General features: G+C 39.3%; 1 protein-coding gene across 1 annotated transcript; it reads left to right on the top strand.

Annotated features, from left to right (window-relative positions):
• Positions 1-257: 257 nt before the first annotated feature.
• On the top strand, positions 258-18,427 carry LOC130930409 (kidney mitochondrial carrier protein 1). The gene is made up of 9 exons (XM_057858355.1): positions 258-475; positions 577-724; positions 965-1,059; positions 2,797-2,882; positions 5,921-6,016; positions 6,826-6,950; positions 8,505-8,628; positions 12,102-12,182; positions 17,026-18,427. Exons 1-9 carry the CDS (start codon positions 412-414, stop codon positions 17,065-17,067), a joined length of 861 nt encoding a protein of 286 aa, XP_057714338.1. The 5' UTR covers positions 258-411; the 3' UTR covers positions 17,068-18,427.
• Positions 18,428-18,855: the final 428 nt, after the last annotated feature.

The raw sequence follows: 18,855 nt of genomic DNA, 5'->3' as shown, positions 1-18,855 counted from the left end.
ACAATTTTCAATGATGGCACAACTTTGGAATTAATATAATTGTTTGGTCAACCCATAAGATGTGGGAGTAAATACATTCCCGAAACAAATGGGAAATCTTTTCCTCTGCATTTGCACAAAAAGAACATAATGTCTCAATATTAATTTTTGTTTTAACCTATAAATCGTTATTTTCCAGCTGCCATTTAGTTGCCTAGCAACGCCAACGGGCGGGGCACCTATGATGTAAGTAGTAGCCAGTAGGGGGCGAAAGTCGTCGTCTCGACAGCAGACAGAGGCTGAGGAAAAGGAGCAGCACGTTACTCTACCCAGCAAATATTTGAACCCGCCCATAAGCGTGTAACAACATATTTCGTTTTCTGTCCTCGGCCACGGGGTGTAAAACCGCGGTTTTATACGCCGTCGAAGAAGATGTCCAGCGTTAACTGGAAACCTTTCGTTTTTGGCGGACTGGCTTCCGTAACGGCGGAATGTGGTGAGTGTGTCAGATGTATAAGGGGGCCCAGATACGTGGCTCACCGGCTCGGTAGTGCTCAGACGGGCGAACAGGAATCCACGAGGTGCTCTGTGTTGCAGGTACGTTCCCCATTGATCTAGCCAAGACACGTCTACAGGTTCAGGGTCAAGTGGGCGACAGTAAATACCGAGAGATCAGATACCGTGGCATGTTGCATGCTATCGTCAGGATAGCTCGGGAGGAGGGGGTTCGGGCTCTGTATTCAGGGTAAGTAATATCTAGAGTAATGACTTTCGTTTATTTTGTGGGTGTGGGTGTATTACCCATCTGCCATTCGTGCCATTTGTGTGTCATAATGCTAATGTTTTCGCTTCCTCCTTATGTTCACTTCCGCCAACATATCACCTGACCTCTCCCAGCCCTTTTACATCTGTCAAATTAGTTGTGGTCATGCGTTCCCTTATTCTATCAGTGAGACATTCATGCATGTAAATGTGACTTCTACAGAATAGCTCCTGCCATGCTGCGTCAGGCATCCTATGGAACCATTAAAATCGGCACATACCAAAGCCTCAAGAGGTTATTCGTGGAAAGGCCCGAAGGTGAGGTGGATTCTTGTCATCAATGTTGTCAAAGATTACTTGAAAAAGTCATTTATCAGTTGCTTTTTACCAATTTTTCTCCCATTGCCGCCTCAGCATAAGAATGACAACAGAAAAATGTCATTGCATGTAATTGACTTTCCGAAAACTGAATTTAAAGGGGAAGATCAGAATTTTTCGCATAAGGTTTAATCTTCGAGTTAGCAGTGGTTTAATTAGTTGATGGAGTTGATTTCAACCACCATTGACTCACGCTAGTTTAGCCACTCCGGAGCCCTGAAACGAACAAAATACAGACAAACTGCATGGAACTTGTTGAAATCAACTCCAACAACTAATTAAACCACCGCTAAATCGAACATTAAGCCTAATGTCAAAAATTCTGAGCTTCGGGTTTGGATTTAGGGGTTAACAGCATATCAGTGCCAATGTAAAACAATGCAAATTGACTGCACAATAATCAACACACAAATTAATTGCACCGTGTAATAAACACAAAGTTGGGGGCGGGCGCGGATGTGTGCACACAACCCGGAAGTATGCCGTACACACACGCGGTCAATTTGGCCACAAAACGTGGCAGCAAGTAATCACTTTAAACTCAATCGGATTTACAACACATCCCAAAGATGCTAAACCCACACAACACCTCACGGCATAAATGTGCAACACTAATATGAATGCTTGCCAACTTGGAGCGATGACTACCTGTCGTTGCAACGGCAAAGCTACCAAACGGCCGCGCATGTAGGGGGTCCAATCTATCGCTGGAACCCTCCAGAATGAAGGAAATCTACTCATGTTCATTAATGGACGTACATAGATCAACATTCCCTCGCACATCTCAACATGTGGCTGCATTCTGTTCGAATGTGCCCCCGCGCTGGCAGCCTGGCACACGCCTTTCTCAGTCCCAAAACACTTTGCGCGTGTGACTCGAGACCAAAACAGGAAGTAACTGTCAGCAGTTACCATGGAAACAAACACGTAATGGGAACCTTTCTGGAATTTTCTATTCTAAATGCTCTTCGTACATGACTACAATATTCTTCATTTATACTACATACATTCTGAGGCAATAACAAAATAGTAACACACAGACACTAAGGAATATACCGGTATATCATTTCACATGTTATTTTGGTGTTTTGGACTGACACTGATGGTTTGGTAAATTTGTTAGCATGTTCTTTATGCTTTAGTTATCTGAATAACTCTTAATAGCTATGTCACGTTAACATACCGGCCACGTTCGCATTTCATTGTTCATGCATCATAAAACATTATCATATTGTACACTTATTCAGCATGTTGTTCTCTATTGTATTTTTATTTTAAATTGCCTTTCAAGATGACATATCTGTTCTATGTGTTGGATTTTATCAAGTAAATTTCCCCCAAAAATGCGACTTGTACTCCGGCGCGACTTATAGTCTGAAAAATACGATAATCAGATTCCTGGTTTGGAAAAATGAACGTGTTAGATTACTCGTTACTGAAAGAAAGTAATCAGATTAGTAACGCGTTACTGACAACACTCTCTCATGTACTATACAAGTAAAATTGATTTGAATGTACTCTTAGTTTTTGATAAGTTCAGGTCATTGCTCAATAAAATATGCCTGCGGTATTGTTGATTTTTATGGAACAATCTGTTAGAGGTGGCAGAGTCAACAGAGAACTGTCAGTACCAGCTCAGACTTAATTGTTAACATCCTGTTTCTCTCTTCTATTCAGATGAGACTATGCTGACCAATGTGCTATGTGGCATTCTTGCTGGAGTCATCTCTTCATCAATTGCCAACCCCACTGATGTGCTGAAGGTAGCCAAAGGCACAAATTACAATTGTGTTATGTAGGACGGCGGTAGCTCATCTGGCAAGGACTTGCGTTTGGGAACTGGGGTGTCACTTTGCAATCCATGTGTGTTTTATTTTTTAGGGTCATGTATTTATTTATTTTTTTACATTACTCTTGCATTGGATTAGATTCTACGAGTGTTCCATAGTGAAACGCCCAGCGAGAGTGCATATTTTAGTCGTGCCATAACCCCAATGGTGCTTATTAATAGACTGGAGCCTCCTAGGCTTAATTTAGTATTCTGTAAATGATATAGGTTCGTGAATAAGATTACTAGGCTGGGGCTAACTAGACTTGCAAAGATTAGTCGACGAATTACAAAGACGTCTGTGATCAAATTCATCCACAATAATTTTTTATGCTTTTTTTATGCTAAACTTCTTCATATCTCGCATTTTGTCTGAAGCAGCGTCTACCTGTGTTATGCACATGTGCAGCTGTATTCATCCATGGTGTAAACAAAAGTGCTAATGGGTAGAGGTTACCTTGCTAGTTTCAGTGTATTAGCTCGTTGACAGATCTTTCATGCAATCTGAACCCACTTGGGTTGCAAATCGGCACCAACACCATCCTACGTGGATACTTAGCTGCTGTTACATTATAGGTCATGTTAAAACAGCGATGTCCTAAGAGAAAACTGGCCTGATCAAATTTCAGCCATTCTTGCGGGTCAGTGAAACTTGATCATATTTCATGTTCCTTATTTGGGAAACCAAATCATACTCTTATATTATATGGTACTGGGGATTTTATTGTAGTTTACTGCAAAACCGACACACAAATAGAGATTTACCATTATCTTTTAATGCACTTAAATATTTATCTTAACCATATAATTTTGTCCAATGATCAAGCGGACGGCGATTTTGTCCGCTAACAACATCACAATGCTAAACAGTAACAGACAATAGAATTGGTGCTGTGGAAAATATAAAATAAAAATAAACTGCTATTTGAAGCACTCAACAAGCAGCAACACATATAATTGGAGTATACAGTAGACGAAATATCAAAATGAGGATATATCGTTATACTTTGTATGCCAAAAGGTTATCGATATGCTCTTGCCAAGAATCGATACGTCGTTGGGGCACTTACAGGTTACTTTTTGTTCATTTTAGGGCATTTACAGGTCACTCTCTGTTGAGTTTGAGTCCTACCTACCTATTCATTTGGGGAGAGTCTTAGGTCACTTCCTGTTCTGTAACCCAAAATAAACCAGAATTAACCCATAAACGCCCAAAAATCAACAGCAAATGGCCTGAAATGTGCCCAAATTAAGCTCGTTGGTTGCCATTGACTGCCATAGATGTCCAATCAGTTTGAACTGGGAGGGATGTTCATTCGCTGCCACCCTCCCAGAGCAAACGGATTGGATGTCGACTAGTAATAAACTCATTCCAATTCACAGCAGAAGGATGAAAATAGCTTGTTTTTCTATTTATTAGTTTTTTGTAGAATATCCTAGAATGATATCCTGACCAATGTATCGATAATCGTCGTATCACCGTATCGTGAGCTTTGTATCACAAATGGTATCGTATCGTGAGGTACCAAGAGGTTCCAACCTCTAGTCCTGTATAGAGTAACACTCACAGACGTACTCTTTGAAGTGGGGAAGAATGTTAAGATCTCGCAAAATGTGCTCATACACTTGCTAATTTGTACTATATTGATCATCACGGTTTCACAATTTTTATCGGTAAGTCTTCAAGATTTGGGAATAAACAGGTGCATCCAGAAAAAGAAAATAAATGTTTGTTTAAAACATAATACCGTATTGGGCCGAATATAAGACGGCCCTGATTATAAGACGACCTCCTCTTTTTCAAGACTCAAGTTTGAAAAAAGACTTTTTGAACACCAAATTAATTTTTATACAGAAAATAATTACAGTACATCTGAAACAAACAATTATAACAATATATTTGAGAGAAAAAGCCTCATTTACCTAATTTACCTCATTCAAATCTTAATATCTGAACATTTAAATATGTAAACTAAAGTGCAATCACATTCGTAAATGAATGGCTTCTGGATTTTGAAATGTAAATAGACCAATCTATTGTGATAAAGCAACAAAATTGCAATAACTGCATTAACCATCAAAGTGAGGTCTAACTGTAACTGCAGTCTTGAAACAAATCTGAATAAGGAAATACATTGCAATAAAATAATGCAAACCTAAACTTGAGAGTAGCTGAGATTTGTCATGACAGAACATTACTCAAGTTCAGCATTCACTTCAATGATATCTGGCGCCATCTAGCGTCGTGAATGGGTATAATTGTCTAGACTGCGAATATAAGACGACCCCCACTTTTTCAGTCTTATTTTTATGCAAAAAACACCGTCTTGTATTCAGGCCAATACGGTAATACAAAGAAAATATGCTATTAACACTCTTACTCCCTCTGCTCAGCCACAGTGTCGCGTCGTTCCATTCAAAATACAGTCCCTTCCAAAGCTCTGTGAACAGTTGTCTGTTCGAGTTTGTTAATAAGTTAGGTATTAGGTTGTTTTTATACTGCTTTTCAAAAGTTATTTCGTCTTATGGCAAAGAAAAATGAGGAAATTTGTTGTAGCCCAATGATAACAACGTCATCGACTTCGGCATGGAACATTACCTGACACAGACATGGCGCAAGATGATAATGTATGGGACTTGTAATTAGGTTGCTAGCTGGTAAATTTCAGACAAATGTCTTAAGTCAGCTGAGCCGGCATACATGAACGTGTTCCAGGTAAATACCAGACAATTACTAGACTTCAACATACATATGTCTGAATGGGGATTTAGTGTCTTCTCCAGCTCTCGAGTCGCCGCTTTTTAAAATTTCACTTGAACTACTGATCAGCCTTCTCTCAAATATACTTAATAATTAGTAATTTTGTAATTGAGTCAACACACTGTAGTGTTGAAAATGGGGTTATTGCAGAATTCTAGCCGCACTCAAAACATTTGCTTTCTTACATCGAAATTTTCCATGTTTCCACTCAGATTCGGATGCAAGCCCAGGGTAGAGTGATCCAGGGAAGTATGATGGGCAACTTCATTGACATCTATCAGCAGGAAGGGACCAGGGGACTGTGGAAGGTAGGAATAACTTAAATTCATTTGTTTGGACTTATACTTCTCTTTTAGCTGTTGCAATATCCAGATATCAGTGAAATAATAAAAATGCAATGACTTTTTTCAGAAATAAAACAATTGTTGACAGTTACCATAAATTCTACACTACTACTAGACTAGAAACCAGATCGCCCAAATTTAATAAGAAAAAAATATACACACAATGCCATGAAAAAGAATTTATCACATACAAAATTTTCTTTTCATCACATCAATTTTAATATAAATATAAAATGCAGTTTCTAAATGATAATTTTATTTACAAAGAGGGGAAAAAAATTGGAAACACGTGTGTGGCCCTATGTGAAAAGTTGTTGAATCATAAAATAACTGTTACTAACAGCTTTGGCAAAGCTGAGTTCAATTTCACTGGCATCACTTGAATCAAGAAATCACGGAAATATAAAGTGAAGGCTTCAAAATCTTTGAGGCAGCACCTGAAAGTTTGCCACGCAGATATTTATTTAAAGGTAAGTTTTAACCAGTCATTTTTTTAAGATGATGTAGACATAAAATTTCTGTCAGCAAATGGTCTACTATAATTTTAATATGTAATACAGGTATCAGCATTTTGGTGTAAACAGAGTGCTGAGTTCAGTTTGTGTGTTGTTTTCGTTTTGTTGGCTTACAGTAGTCGTGTTCCGTGCTTCCGATTGTAAATAAAACCATTGGAAAACTGTCACAAAGTTGGCATTGTCCTCATAGACACTACAATAGTACTCATCTGTCAGTGTTAATTCAAAATAAACAAAACCAGCCTCTTTGTCTGTTAGGGTGTCTCTCTAACTGCACAGCGAGCAGCTATTGTGGTCGGAGTGGAGTTGCCCGTCTATGACATCACCAAGAAGCATCTCATCCTGTCCAGCCACATGGGCGACAACGTGTACACACATTTCTTGTAAGTGAACCTTGTCGTTTGATATCTAACTGGAAGTTGGAAACCACAGCTACTTTAGTTGTTTTAAAGTGCACCCAGATGAAAGCAGACATGGCCTCCAGGTTGTGAATTCTGCTTAAAGTGTTGTAACTTCCTGGTTCTTATTTGATAACTGACCATATCAGCAATTACACTCTACACCGCTGCCATTTTACATAGTATGGTTACGCCGTTTCGTTGTTTGCCTCTTTAGAGTAGGAAAATTGCTAAACATTATTTAAATTGAAGTAAAACAGACCTTAGGATCAAATAAATGATGTAGTATGTAGTAGGAGTGGGAACCTCTTGGTACCTCACGATACAATACGATTTGGAATACAAAGCTCACGATAATGATGATCTGACGATATGGCGATACAACGATTATCGATACATTGGTCAGGAAATCATTCTAGGATATTCTACAAAGAACTAATAAACAGAACAACAAGCTTCTGCTGTATATTTGAATGAGTTTATCACTAGTAGACGTCCAATCCATTTGAACTGGGAGTGTGGCAATGTTCATTCGCTGCCATCCCGGATTGATCATCCGGATTGAACGTGTATGGCTGTCAGTGGCAGTCAATGACCAGGCAATTAGGTAATTTTGGGCCATTTAAGGTCTCACTGGAACAGCACCAAACAAAAGTTCCAGCATCATCACCTTGTCCAATGCAGATTTTTGACTCTTGACACCTTGTCCAATGCGGATTCTTGACTCTTGACAAGATGATGCTGGAACTTTTGTTTGATGCCGTTCCAGTGATATTTACAAAGATGATTGAACTAATAAACAGGAAAAACAAGCTTCTGCTGTGAATTGGGATGAGTTTATCACTAGTAGACGTCCAATCAATTTGAACTGGGAGGGTGGTCATCCCTCCCACTTCAAACGGATTTAACGTCTATGGATGTCAGTGGAACCCAATGCCAGGCAATGAGGTAATTTTGGGCCATTTAAAGTCATTTACCTGTTGATTTTCATTAACTTCCTGTTGATTTTTCAGGTATTTTATGGGTCACTTCCTGTTTATTTTGAGTTACAGAACAGGAAGTGACCTTGGCATCAGCCAACTCAACAGGAAATGACCTTTAAATGCCCTAAAATGAACAGCAAGTGACCTGTTAATGCTCCGAAAATCGGACCGAATGACTGTGAAGGCTCTGGTTTTGAATGAACGAACGTTCCCAGTCTAATGGATTGGGCATCGAGCACAGTCACTGCCAGCCTTAGAGTTAACTGAGACACTATTTTGGTGAAATATTTTGGTAGCAACTTGATGGTTCTTTTTTTTTTTTTTTTTTTTAAGATTGACATCTTTATAAAACGATATCTCGATTCTTGACAGGAGCATATCGATAACCTTTTGGGATACAAAGTATCACGATATATCACCATTTCGATATTTTGTCACACCTCTCTATGTAGGGAGAAAGCTACTCCATATTTGATGTAATGAAAAGGTGATATAAGAATTAAGAAATCCTGGCAAACTGACACAATGACTATAGCCTATTCTTTGTGGAATGCAGGTCTAGCTTTGTATGTGGCCTGGCGGGGGCTTTGGCCTCCAACCCGGTGGATGTAGTCCGGACGCGTATGATGAATCAACGAGGAGGAACTTTGTATCAGGGAACGCTTGATTGTATCGTGCAAGTAAGTCTATCTGCACTGAGCAAAAATATATCCAACACAGTTTTGCTACTATTTCTTGAATCCAACACTTTTTCTTCACACACAAACGGCTTTCTCCTGTTAGGTGTCCCCAAATGGGGGCCTCTCTCATGAATCTGAGCGCTGGGCCAAGCTACTCAGCCAGCCGGGGAGATGCAAACGCCCTTTTCAGATTAGCAGCGTGCAGTTTTTCGAAGAAAAAAAAAATGCGCTTGCAATTCAATATGTGATTTTTTTATGAATGAAAACACATTTCTAAATGAAACAAGATATTACTTTTACAACAGTCTTGCTTATATTATGTTGACAATATGTCACGGCTCCAATGATGGGGTGACCACTATGGCATGCACAGTGCAGCTCTACATCGCGGATGCTTCAAAGCATCATACTGTAGATGCTCAGGTGGATTACAAGGGTGTATTTTTATTTCAGTTTCCTTCACATGCCTGCTACACAGTGTAGGAGGAATATAAAATATAAAATAGTGAATTTTTATTCTGTCTCAGGCATTTGACATTTCACATTCCTCTCGCTTCTGTCTTTGGCAAAATAACCCCTGCATTAATAAAACAGTGCGATCGAATAGTGCTATGTATTTTTTAATGCAGCGCACAAATAGGAATACAAATCGTACTACAGTGGTACCTCTACATACGAAGTTAATTCGTTCCAAGACCTTGTTTGTAAGTCGAAATGGTCGTATGTCGAGCAGGATTTTCCCATAGGAATACATTAAAATTCCATTAATTCGTTCCACACCCAAAAACCTACACTAAATCCATAATAAATACTGCTGGTACAATTATTATAAATGGCAATTAAACATAGCAAAATAAATAAGTTATTAATAAAAATCAGAATAATATAACAATGATAATAATAATATTAATAATAATAATAATAATAATAATAAAATAAAAATGATTCCGTTAATAATGTAACAAATTGGATTCTAATGTGGCGGACACTTTTTGCTGTACCTGAATGCACCGCGGGGCTGACGTCACAGTGAGATAGGTCAGTGCGGTAGAGATAATACTTTCGTTTTCTTGAGAGCACAGTCAACTGCAGAGGGCAATGGGCGTTTTGTGTTGAATAAGTTCTTAAATAAATTATAAAATCGTGACGAAGCTGGCGATTTCTTTGGCGATGTTACCACAATAATAATTGTCACCTTAACTTATGAAGACTGGCGAACGGTGGTCGGAAGAGGACCGTGGAGCTGTATTGTTGAGCCAGCTCACGGATGCGCACCCCACGCTCATATTTTTCTATAATTTGCATTAGGCCTGAACGATATTGGAAAAAACTATTGTTGCGATTTTTTTGAGGTGTGCAATATGTTGCGATATTATATTGCGATAGTAAAAAAAAAAAAATATATATATATATATATATATATATATATATATATATATACAATTTTTTTTTTTTTAAAAGAAATTTTCACTAGATGACTTGAATAGCTGTTTGGAAATACTTTGCATGACACACCGTGACCACAGTGTATTCATATAATACCGTTTCATTTGTGAATGATTAAGATTGCTGTATTATTATGAAGGGATCCAGGAAGCAATGTCTGCACAAAATAGATAATTTATTGAACACAATATTTGACACTTCAACAGCAGCAAATACATTAAATGACAAATAAAAGAGCAGGTGCATTCGTCCCCTAAGTTTTTGACAAAATATAACAATAAATAAAAACTTCTGTAAAATAACAACAAAGTTGTAAACATAGTTGAACAAAAATATTAAATATGACAAATAAGAGTTGTTCACAAACTATAACAATAAATAAAAACCTCAGTAAAACAATAAAGTTGTCAACATATTTGAACTTAAATATTTAATCTGTCAAATGAAAGTGCAAGTGCATTAGTCCCCTGAGTTGTTTACACAAAATATAACAATATAAAACTGCAAAACTGCAACAAAGTTGTAAAAATATTTAAAAAATATTAAGTATCAAAACTTTATGTGCAGCTGTACTATAGTTATTTGAAAAATACGATTTACAATTAATTTAAATATAAAAGAAACAGAAACTCAATTGAACTTGTAAATAATTGAACTGAATAACAGCAAATAACTGATGAATAACAGAACCATTTTAACTCCCAAATTTCCTGCCTTCCTGATAGCTGTCACATGAATAAAAAGAAAAGACATTCCTGCAGCTGTGTTATGTATTTGTCTGCATATCGTCCACCTTCCTTGCTCAGCAATTCTCAACTGGGTCTCATAGGTTTTTGGCCAAGACTACTAGTTTATCCACCATTGCAGGCTTGAGACAACAACGTTGGCACGTAACAATGTTCCCACCTGTACTAAAAAGCCTCTGATGGGAAGCTCGTAGCAGGAATGCATAGATACCTGCGTTTTAAATGGTCCCACATGTTCGACGGATTACTTCTTGTTGAGGCAACCATGGCGAGGCACTGTCAACAGGGCTGTTTTTTGTTCCTTATATTCTTGTCGATAGCCAAAATACTTCCAAAACTCCTTTTGGAGACAGTCTTCCCTATTCAACGTGTTGCTTGCTTTCACTTTGAAAACGGCCCCTCCTCCCTCCGCTCTGCTGTTCGGCCCCTCCTCCCTCCACTCCGCTGTAGCAGGGGAGGGGGAGGAGCCGATGACTGCGAGTTGGAGGGAATGAGATGAGAGGCTGTGCGCTCTCCTTCGCGCTCCTTCCTCAAAACAAACGTTTGTGGATTTTAAAAAATGAAATGAAAAAACTATCGCACGTCCTTGCGATGGGACTATTGCGCATGCGCACATCGCGAGGGCGATGTTTAAACGATATATCGTTCAGGCCTAATTTGCATCTTCATTTCAAAGGTAAGCATCACTTTTTTCCTTGTTTCACCAACTGTACCAACTTTTTGGAAACCTGTGTTGATTTCTCACACAAGAAAATCCGCCGTGAGTTCGTTTGCGTTGCTGTCGTGTCGTCGTATTTCGAGCATGTCGTCGGATGTAGAAACAAATGGCGCGTCAAATTTTACGTCGGATGTCGAAAAGATCGTGTGTCGAAGCGATCATATGTCGAGGTACCACTGTACTTACATTTCTCATGTAATCTATTTCATCAAAATCAAACAGCATTAGGTAATGGATAAAACTCATTCACAGAGTCTCCCTGAACGCACCACATACGGTTGCAGCATAGCTGCTAACAAGCGCAGGTGGCTTTTGCTGCGAGCCTATACCAACTCGGCCATCCTAAGTTCCAAAAACTAATTTCAGAGAGATGTTTGTCACGTCTTTTTGGAACCTAATGTTATTTTACTCCACTGCTGATGAAGGCTAAATGTCGCACAGTGTGGTTAAATATTTAGCACAAACCTTTGTGGCCTCAATTTGCCTGCTAAAAGCACCCAGAGGACTGTTTAATAATAATCAAGTGATGACAAGCTGAAGTGTTTGCCCAACCTGTTTTTCAGACATGGCGCTCAGAGGGTTTCATGGCCCTCTACAAGGGTTTCTTCCCCAACTGGCTTCGTCTGGGCCCGTGGAACATCATTGTATCCTTTTAATATCTCAGTGCTGCCATTTTCACAATGTGTACCGTATTTTTTGGACTATATGTCGCACCTGAGTATAATTCGCACCAGCCAAAAAATGCGCAATGAACAGGAAAAAAACACAAGTCTCACCGGAGTATAAGTCGCAGCACCAAGAACAGACATGTCATCTTGAAAGACAATTTAAAATAACAATACAAGAGAACACCAGGCTGAATAAGTGTACAGTATGCTAACATTACATGACTCATAAACAACAAACTGAGAACCTGCCTGGTATGTTAATGTAACATAGACATTGAGATAACTACAACAATGCAACAATGATATAATAACGTGTTATTAATTTCACACATAAGACGTTCCAGACTATAAGACGCACCCTCTGCCAAACTATGGAAAAAAAATCTTTTGAAGCTGAAGAAACTGGTAGGGAGAAAAAAATTAGACACTCTAGTACCCGTTCACATTTCATTGTTCCAAACTTTACCATCTTGAAGCCTATCTTGGACAGTACTTGCAATTGGAATTGCTAAAACTGCTCATTTTTGCCACCACTGGTTAGTACCCAGCTTATAGTCAGGTGCCCCTTATAGACCCCACTCACATGACGTCACAGCCACGCCTCCGCGCCATATTGTCCGTCAGCTCGTCGTGTTTACGCATTACCGCGACGTAAATTCCTCCTATTATGGCGTGTTTTTCTGCTCGTTAACATTAATAGTCAAAATGATGAAGGCGTGTGTGGCGGTTGGTTGCATTAACAGAGAAGATAGACGGAGAGACTTGAAGTTCTACCGTATTCCGAGAGACCCGGAGAGGAGAGCTAGATGGACTGCTGCAATTTGACGAGTTAACTGGGCACCAAACGATCACCACAGATTATGTAGTAGTCATTTTATATCTGGTAAGATGCATTTAATATATATTTAGAGGGTTTTGGGCTGACAACCACAATTAAGATCATTGCGAGGCTTATCGCCGACAACATACAGTTTCAAATTCAAGATGTTTATTTCTTCCGCCATCATTATTTTTTGAATAATATTTAGCTGGTACCAAGTGAAAGAAGCTGGCCTCGTCTACGGATCATCAGTTAAACAGGGGTGTCCAAACTTTTTGCAAAGGGGGCCAGATTTGGTGTGGTAAAAATGTGTGGGGCTAACTTGGCTGATTTACGTAGAACAATATATTTAAACAAATTTTAGCAAGCCCTTCTGTGTGTCACATTTGCTTTATTATTATTTTTTTTTAATTCATAATTTCAACAATCTCGCCTTTGTGGCGTTCTCTTTCGACACTCGGGCTCTTGCGAAATACTGCTGCTGTGAAATTAAACTAGCTTCAAGTTGCTTTAATTTCTCGCTGCGTATCTTCCTTGTAATGTTGTCGTACATGTCAGCGTGTCTTGTTTGATAATATCGCGTCACATCGAACTCTTTGAAAACAGCGACTGTCTCTTTGCAAATGAGGCAGACACAGTTGTTGCGTATTTTATTGAAGAAATAGTCCAATATCCACCTATCCTTGAAGCGTCGGCCATCGCAGTCAACTTTTTTTTTTTTTTTTAATTGATTGTCGCCATTTTAGAAAATTAGAAGTATAGGGTCACACGGGGTAATGTTGCTTAGAGTGCTGCTCTTAAAGTTTTTCAAAGTTTCGTGAGAATAGGTTGAGTTTCTGTGGACAAGATAGTTGTAGATATCAGAGTAGCAGATGTCAGGCAGAGACGGCGAAGACAGCGGGTCGAAAAATATCGATTTAGGCATCAAATATGGATAGACTGAAGCTTTTCCACATAACTCCTTTTATGCAACGCATCCAATGAGTTTACAGCGTCTGAAAGCAACGGGGCTTCCATGAATTGCACTATAAATTGCACGACAAATTGAAACCATTGAGAATACAGATAAACAATGACGGACAATATGGTGGCCGGATACAGCGACACGTCATTGTGTGACGTTGGTGAGTGGGGTCTATACTCCAAAAATTACTAGTACAGTAATTGTGCTACTCCTTTGGCCACTTGGAAGCAGTATAATACAGTCATTCAGGAGGGAGGTGGCTGTGAGAGTTGTGCCGCCATTGAGCTTTGGATTGCAGCCGTGGGACTAGGCATGTGAAAACTAACATTCGTCCTGTTATGTTTTAGTCTCCCAAGGCACATTTTAGCTCGTTGTCGTCTCATCATCGTCATTATAAGATTGTTCGTCGACGAAATATTTTCGTTATAGTCATCGTTTACGAAAACAACACTGCACACAGGGTAAGATTTGTTTTCTTGGCCAGAGAGAATATTCAATGTTGCTTTAGCCTTTAAAAGTCTAAATGTAACCCATAGCGTTCGTGTTAGCATTAGGCTAATGCTGATGCCGAGCATCCTCTTAAACTCTCACAACTTGACATTATTATTAGTCTCAAAAATGTGTCTTGGTCTAGTTTTTGTTGACGACAACTCAAGACTAATTTCATCTAGTTTTAGTCGGTTTCCTAAAAATGTTTTTGTCTTAAATTACAAAATTTTACTCCCAAAATAATAAGGTAATAAAGGTTTCCAACTACTATATTTTGAATTTTTGAACATTGACATATTCAGGGATAAAAATCTCTCACCTTTCGGCGAAATTCGCCATTTTAAAGTCAAAAAGGGTGACCTACGTGAACTGTGTAGATCCAAGGAGAAAATTTTTAGGGGGGGGGCTATCGGGAGATTTTTTTAATGTCGTACGCTTGGTATGCAAGAAGAGAAATCTGCACAAAGCCAAAAAAAGCGAACCAGAGTGGCCAAAGCATTGACTTATTTCAACGAAACAAAGGAGGGTACATTATCGTGACCTGTCTCTTCAATGCATAGCTTAGCTGCACGTCGGCCGTGAATGAACACCTAAAGCGCCGTCACCTCCTTGTAATTTTGGACATGTCACCCAGTTATAATTTTGGACATGTTTTCATTGACGCCTACTACTGTGGGACCATTGGACTTACGAGGAAGTGAGTAAACATCTTGTTTTGTATTATGTCAAATATTAATACAGCGATTACAAAGTGAACACTACAAACTTTCTTTAAATAAAGGACTACTTACGTTTGATCATTGATAGGCATGTAAAAAACAATCCTCGTGCACATTAGGTGCACGTTAGCTGCACAACAACTGCAGCCGCCCTCCTCCGTGGAACGAACTGTAAATTGCTCTCCGCCGGGCGGTTTGCCGATCCACGTAGACAATCGACAACCCAGGCGTCATGTCAAATAATCCGGGCTAGTTATGTGTGATTTTCCGCTTCGAAGACTTTGAAACATCTCTCTGTTCGGATTAGCATGTCGACTAGTTGTTACGCCTCTTGGTTTGTTTACATTCTCCGAAGCCGGGGAAGGGAAATGCCATATGTCCGATTTAGGTGTCATAAAATATTGTTCGGGAGGTGCGACAGTAAAGGTGAAGTCGACGGTTTTGACTATTATGGAGTAATTTTGCCATGTCGTCGTGAATAAGTGCATTTTAATTATTTCATATTCCATTTAGCACAAGACTGTTATTTGTCATGACCATGCCATTTATTTAGCAATTGTGGAAAATACTTGGATAAAAAGAATATCCTGTAAAAATATTGAAGTAAAGAGACAGAAACAATGACATTTTGCAGCTCTCTTCGTCGCGTTTTCCTCATTGTGAATAGTTCCCCCTCGACGGGCCGACTGGTCCTTCTCAAGCCATTTATTTAGCTGTTGGGGAAAATACTTGGATAAAAAGAATGTCCTGTAAAAATATTGGAGTAGAGAGACTTAAACAATGACATTTTGCGGCTCTCTTCGTCGCGTTTTCCTCGCTCTGAATAATTCCCCCTCAATGGGCTGAATAGTAAAACCGATGAGCCCAGTCTCCCGCTGACGTCATCCACCTGTTGGGGACGCTAGAGCCCAATAATGGTAGGCGTGGCTAACCGGCAGATTAAAAGACTAATTTCTCGTCATCGTTGCTAAATTGTTGTATATAGTCGAATCGTCCCAAAATATGATTCTAATTCACATAATAATGCTATTTAAGACTTTTTTTTTTTCTCCTGTAGTATGCGGTTTAAAATGACACCCTTTGTGAAAAATTGGCAATGATAATACTATTATATATGGTAGTATACTATAATATTAATGCTAGATTTTTTTTTTTTTTTTAATTGTTTTGATCATGTTGGAAAGGCGAAGTCAGTGTTCTAAATCTGTTTACATTCAATTCTTTTTCACTAGTTATCAGCATTTGACCTCATTGTTTATTTGTGATTTATTGCTGTTATTTACGTGTTTATTTCTACTTTAATAAAGAATTTAAGTGTTCCAAAATGGTTTTGTGAATTAATAAGCGTCATCAAAAATTTCATTGCTAAATTAGTAAAAAATCAAAAAGGGGGGGAAATTATTAGATTAGTCGACTAATCGTAAAAATAGTCTGCTGACTAATTGGGAGAAAAGTAGTCGATTGGGACAGCCCTCGTTGTACAGTATACCGGAACATATTTCCTCCACACCCTTCTCACCTTTTTAACACCCGACCCGTTTTCATGCCTGCATATTGTAGCGTCTATAAAGACATCATCACCTTGGTGATTATACACACTCAGCAGGAAAACAGTACATTATTTCCAATTAATTATACCCACCTAGACGCCACGAACTGTCCTTGGAGGTTTGTCGCGGTTTTAATCTTCTCACAAAACGAGACAGGATCATGACACTGAGGAGCATTACTCAAGTACCCATATCATACAGGCTTACTAAACAGCCAAACTGCTGCTTCTTGTTAAATACGTTCAACTGAGTTATCCTTCCTTTACTTCTCATCCAGTTCTTCCTCACATATGAGCAGCTCAAGAAGCTCAAAATATGAGTTGTGGAAGAAGAGATGAAGATGAGCGCTGATGCTGATTCAGAGACGAGGGAGTTTCAACTGTCAGGATTGGAATGGATTGTGATCGGACCTCTGATCGATTACACGTGGCCTGATGGAGACCCTGGTTTGCTGTAGGAAAGAAAATTGTGTGTGTGTTGGCTATGGGTGTTCTCTGACCTGCTGCTGTAAGGGGGCTTGGACTTTTGCACATACTTGCTTCTGAGGTTTTCGCTCATCCAAATGCTTCAGCAAGCCAAAATTTCATCTGGATTCCACTGAGAAATTTGTGTTCCCCCCAGGATGCCACACAGGCCTCCTCCGTTCATGAGGCTTGTCTAACAGGCCTCTCCACTTCAAAGTGGTCTCGAAATTGAGTGCCTTAAAGTTTGCCAACAGAGAATGTTGCACAAGTTGGAGAGCTGCTGACAATCACAGTGGTCATTCCCTTTCAAATACCAAGTTTGTTGCAGTTTGTCAACAGACTTCACAAAGGACCGTGTGCGTACTATAGATTTCTAAATTGAGAGTCAAAGCCAAGATATTGATTTATATTGTAATAAGTTATTTAAGAACAATCTGAAGCTATAAAAGTCATTCTCTTTCCACAAAACTACTCGAGATGATCAGACAGCAAAGGACCTTCTTATTGTAAATACTGGTGTTTGTTTACTGCTTATTTGCACTATTTCCGCTGCACGTGATGCCTGTTACTGTCGCGTCCAACTATGTGCACGATGCTTCCATTGAGTTTGAGTGAATATTTTATATACTTCCTGTGTAAGCGGCCAAATTACAGGAAAATGTCACCTTTTTAATATTGAAATATTCATGTGAAATAAAAAAGAAAAGACCAAGCTGCTGTTTTACTATGATTTTACCACATCGTGGTGCTGTGCAACCATGTTCAGCTTCTGACCCAGATGACTGTAGTCGCTGTGGAACCTTCTTAAACCCGCAAGTCCTCAGATATAGCACAGTTGTTTCTAAGGGATTGCCCGGCTTCTATCAAACGCGTACCACAAAGACATCGGCCTATGAATTATTCAGGACAGTCTAACATGTAATTGTTCTTGTTTCACTGGGTAAATTCCCAGTTTTCCCCCCATCAGAGCTGTTTAGATGCTGACAGCTCAAGGGAGCACAGTAGGGAAACATTGCTGAGAACGGTGTGTTGTTTGTGTGCCGTATTCCTTTATTTTGGGAGAGGCACCAGGGGATTTATTGTGAAAACTTCAAGTAAGCCACCACAAGTTGCAGTTCTGTATTGCTTCTGGATTCCCGAGTTTGTCTCCGTTAAGATTTTTTTTTCCACGGAACAATTCCAGCTCCAACCTGAGCCAGAGAAAAAACATCTTTATTCAATCAGGGAACAAAGCCTGCCTATGCCAGAAAGGTTGATGCTAGAAAACTATTAAACCGAAATATGGTGTGGGGTCAAGGATTTGGTCTTTTCTGGCACTTTGGCAAGTCTTTTACAAACTGGACAAGTTTGGCCATGAGAGATTCCGTCAGTCACAGACATGCTGCATTATGGCAATTACAGTTTTTGCTCTCTGGCCCAAAGGGTCCAGGGAGTTGGCTCTATTGTGTTCCAGGGATCAAAGTGAGCTTTTGTGAGAGGCGTAAGGCTACGTTCTGCTCCAAGCCCCCATTCCCTTTACCCCTTTTTGTTTTTTCAGCCGTTGCGCGGATGAAAATACAGCACACTCCCAAAACACAGAGGAATATATGGTCAAACAAATGGGTATTTAGACAGCCAGACCAAATGGGGTCTGTTGCTCCTTT

Source organism: Corythoichthys intestinalis, chromosome 14 (genome assembly GCF_030265065.1).
Source record: "Corythoichthys intestinalis isolate RoL2023-P3 chromosome 14, ASM3026506v1, whole genome shotgun sequence".
NCBI lineage: Eukaryota > Metazoa > Chordata > Actinopteri > Syngnathiformes > Syngnathidae > Corythoichthys > Corythoichthys intestinalis.
The sequence above is the reverse complement of the archived record's forward strand: the minus strand, read 5'-3'. Positions and strand labels throughout refer to the sequence as shown.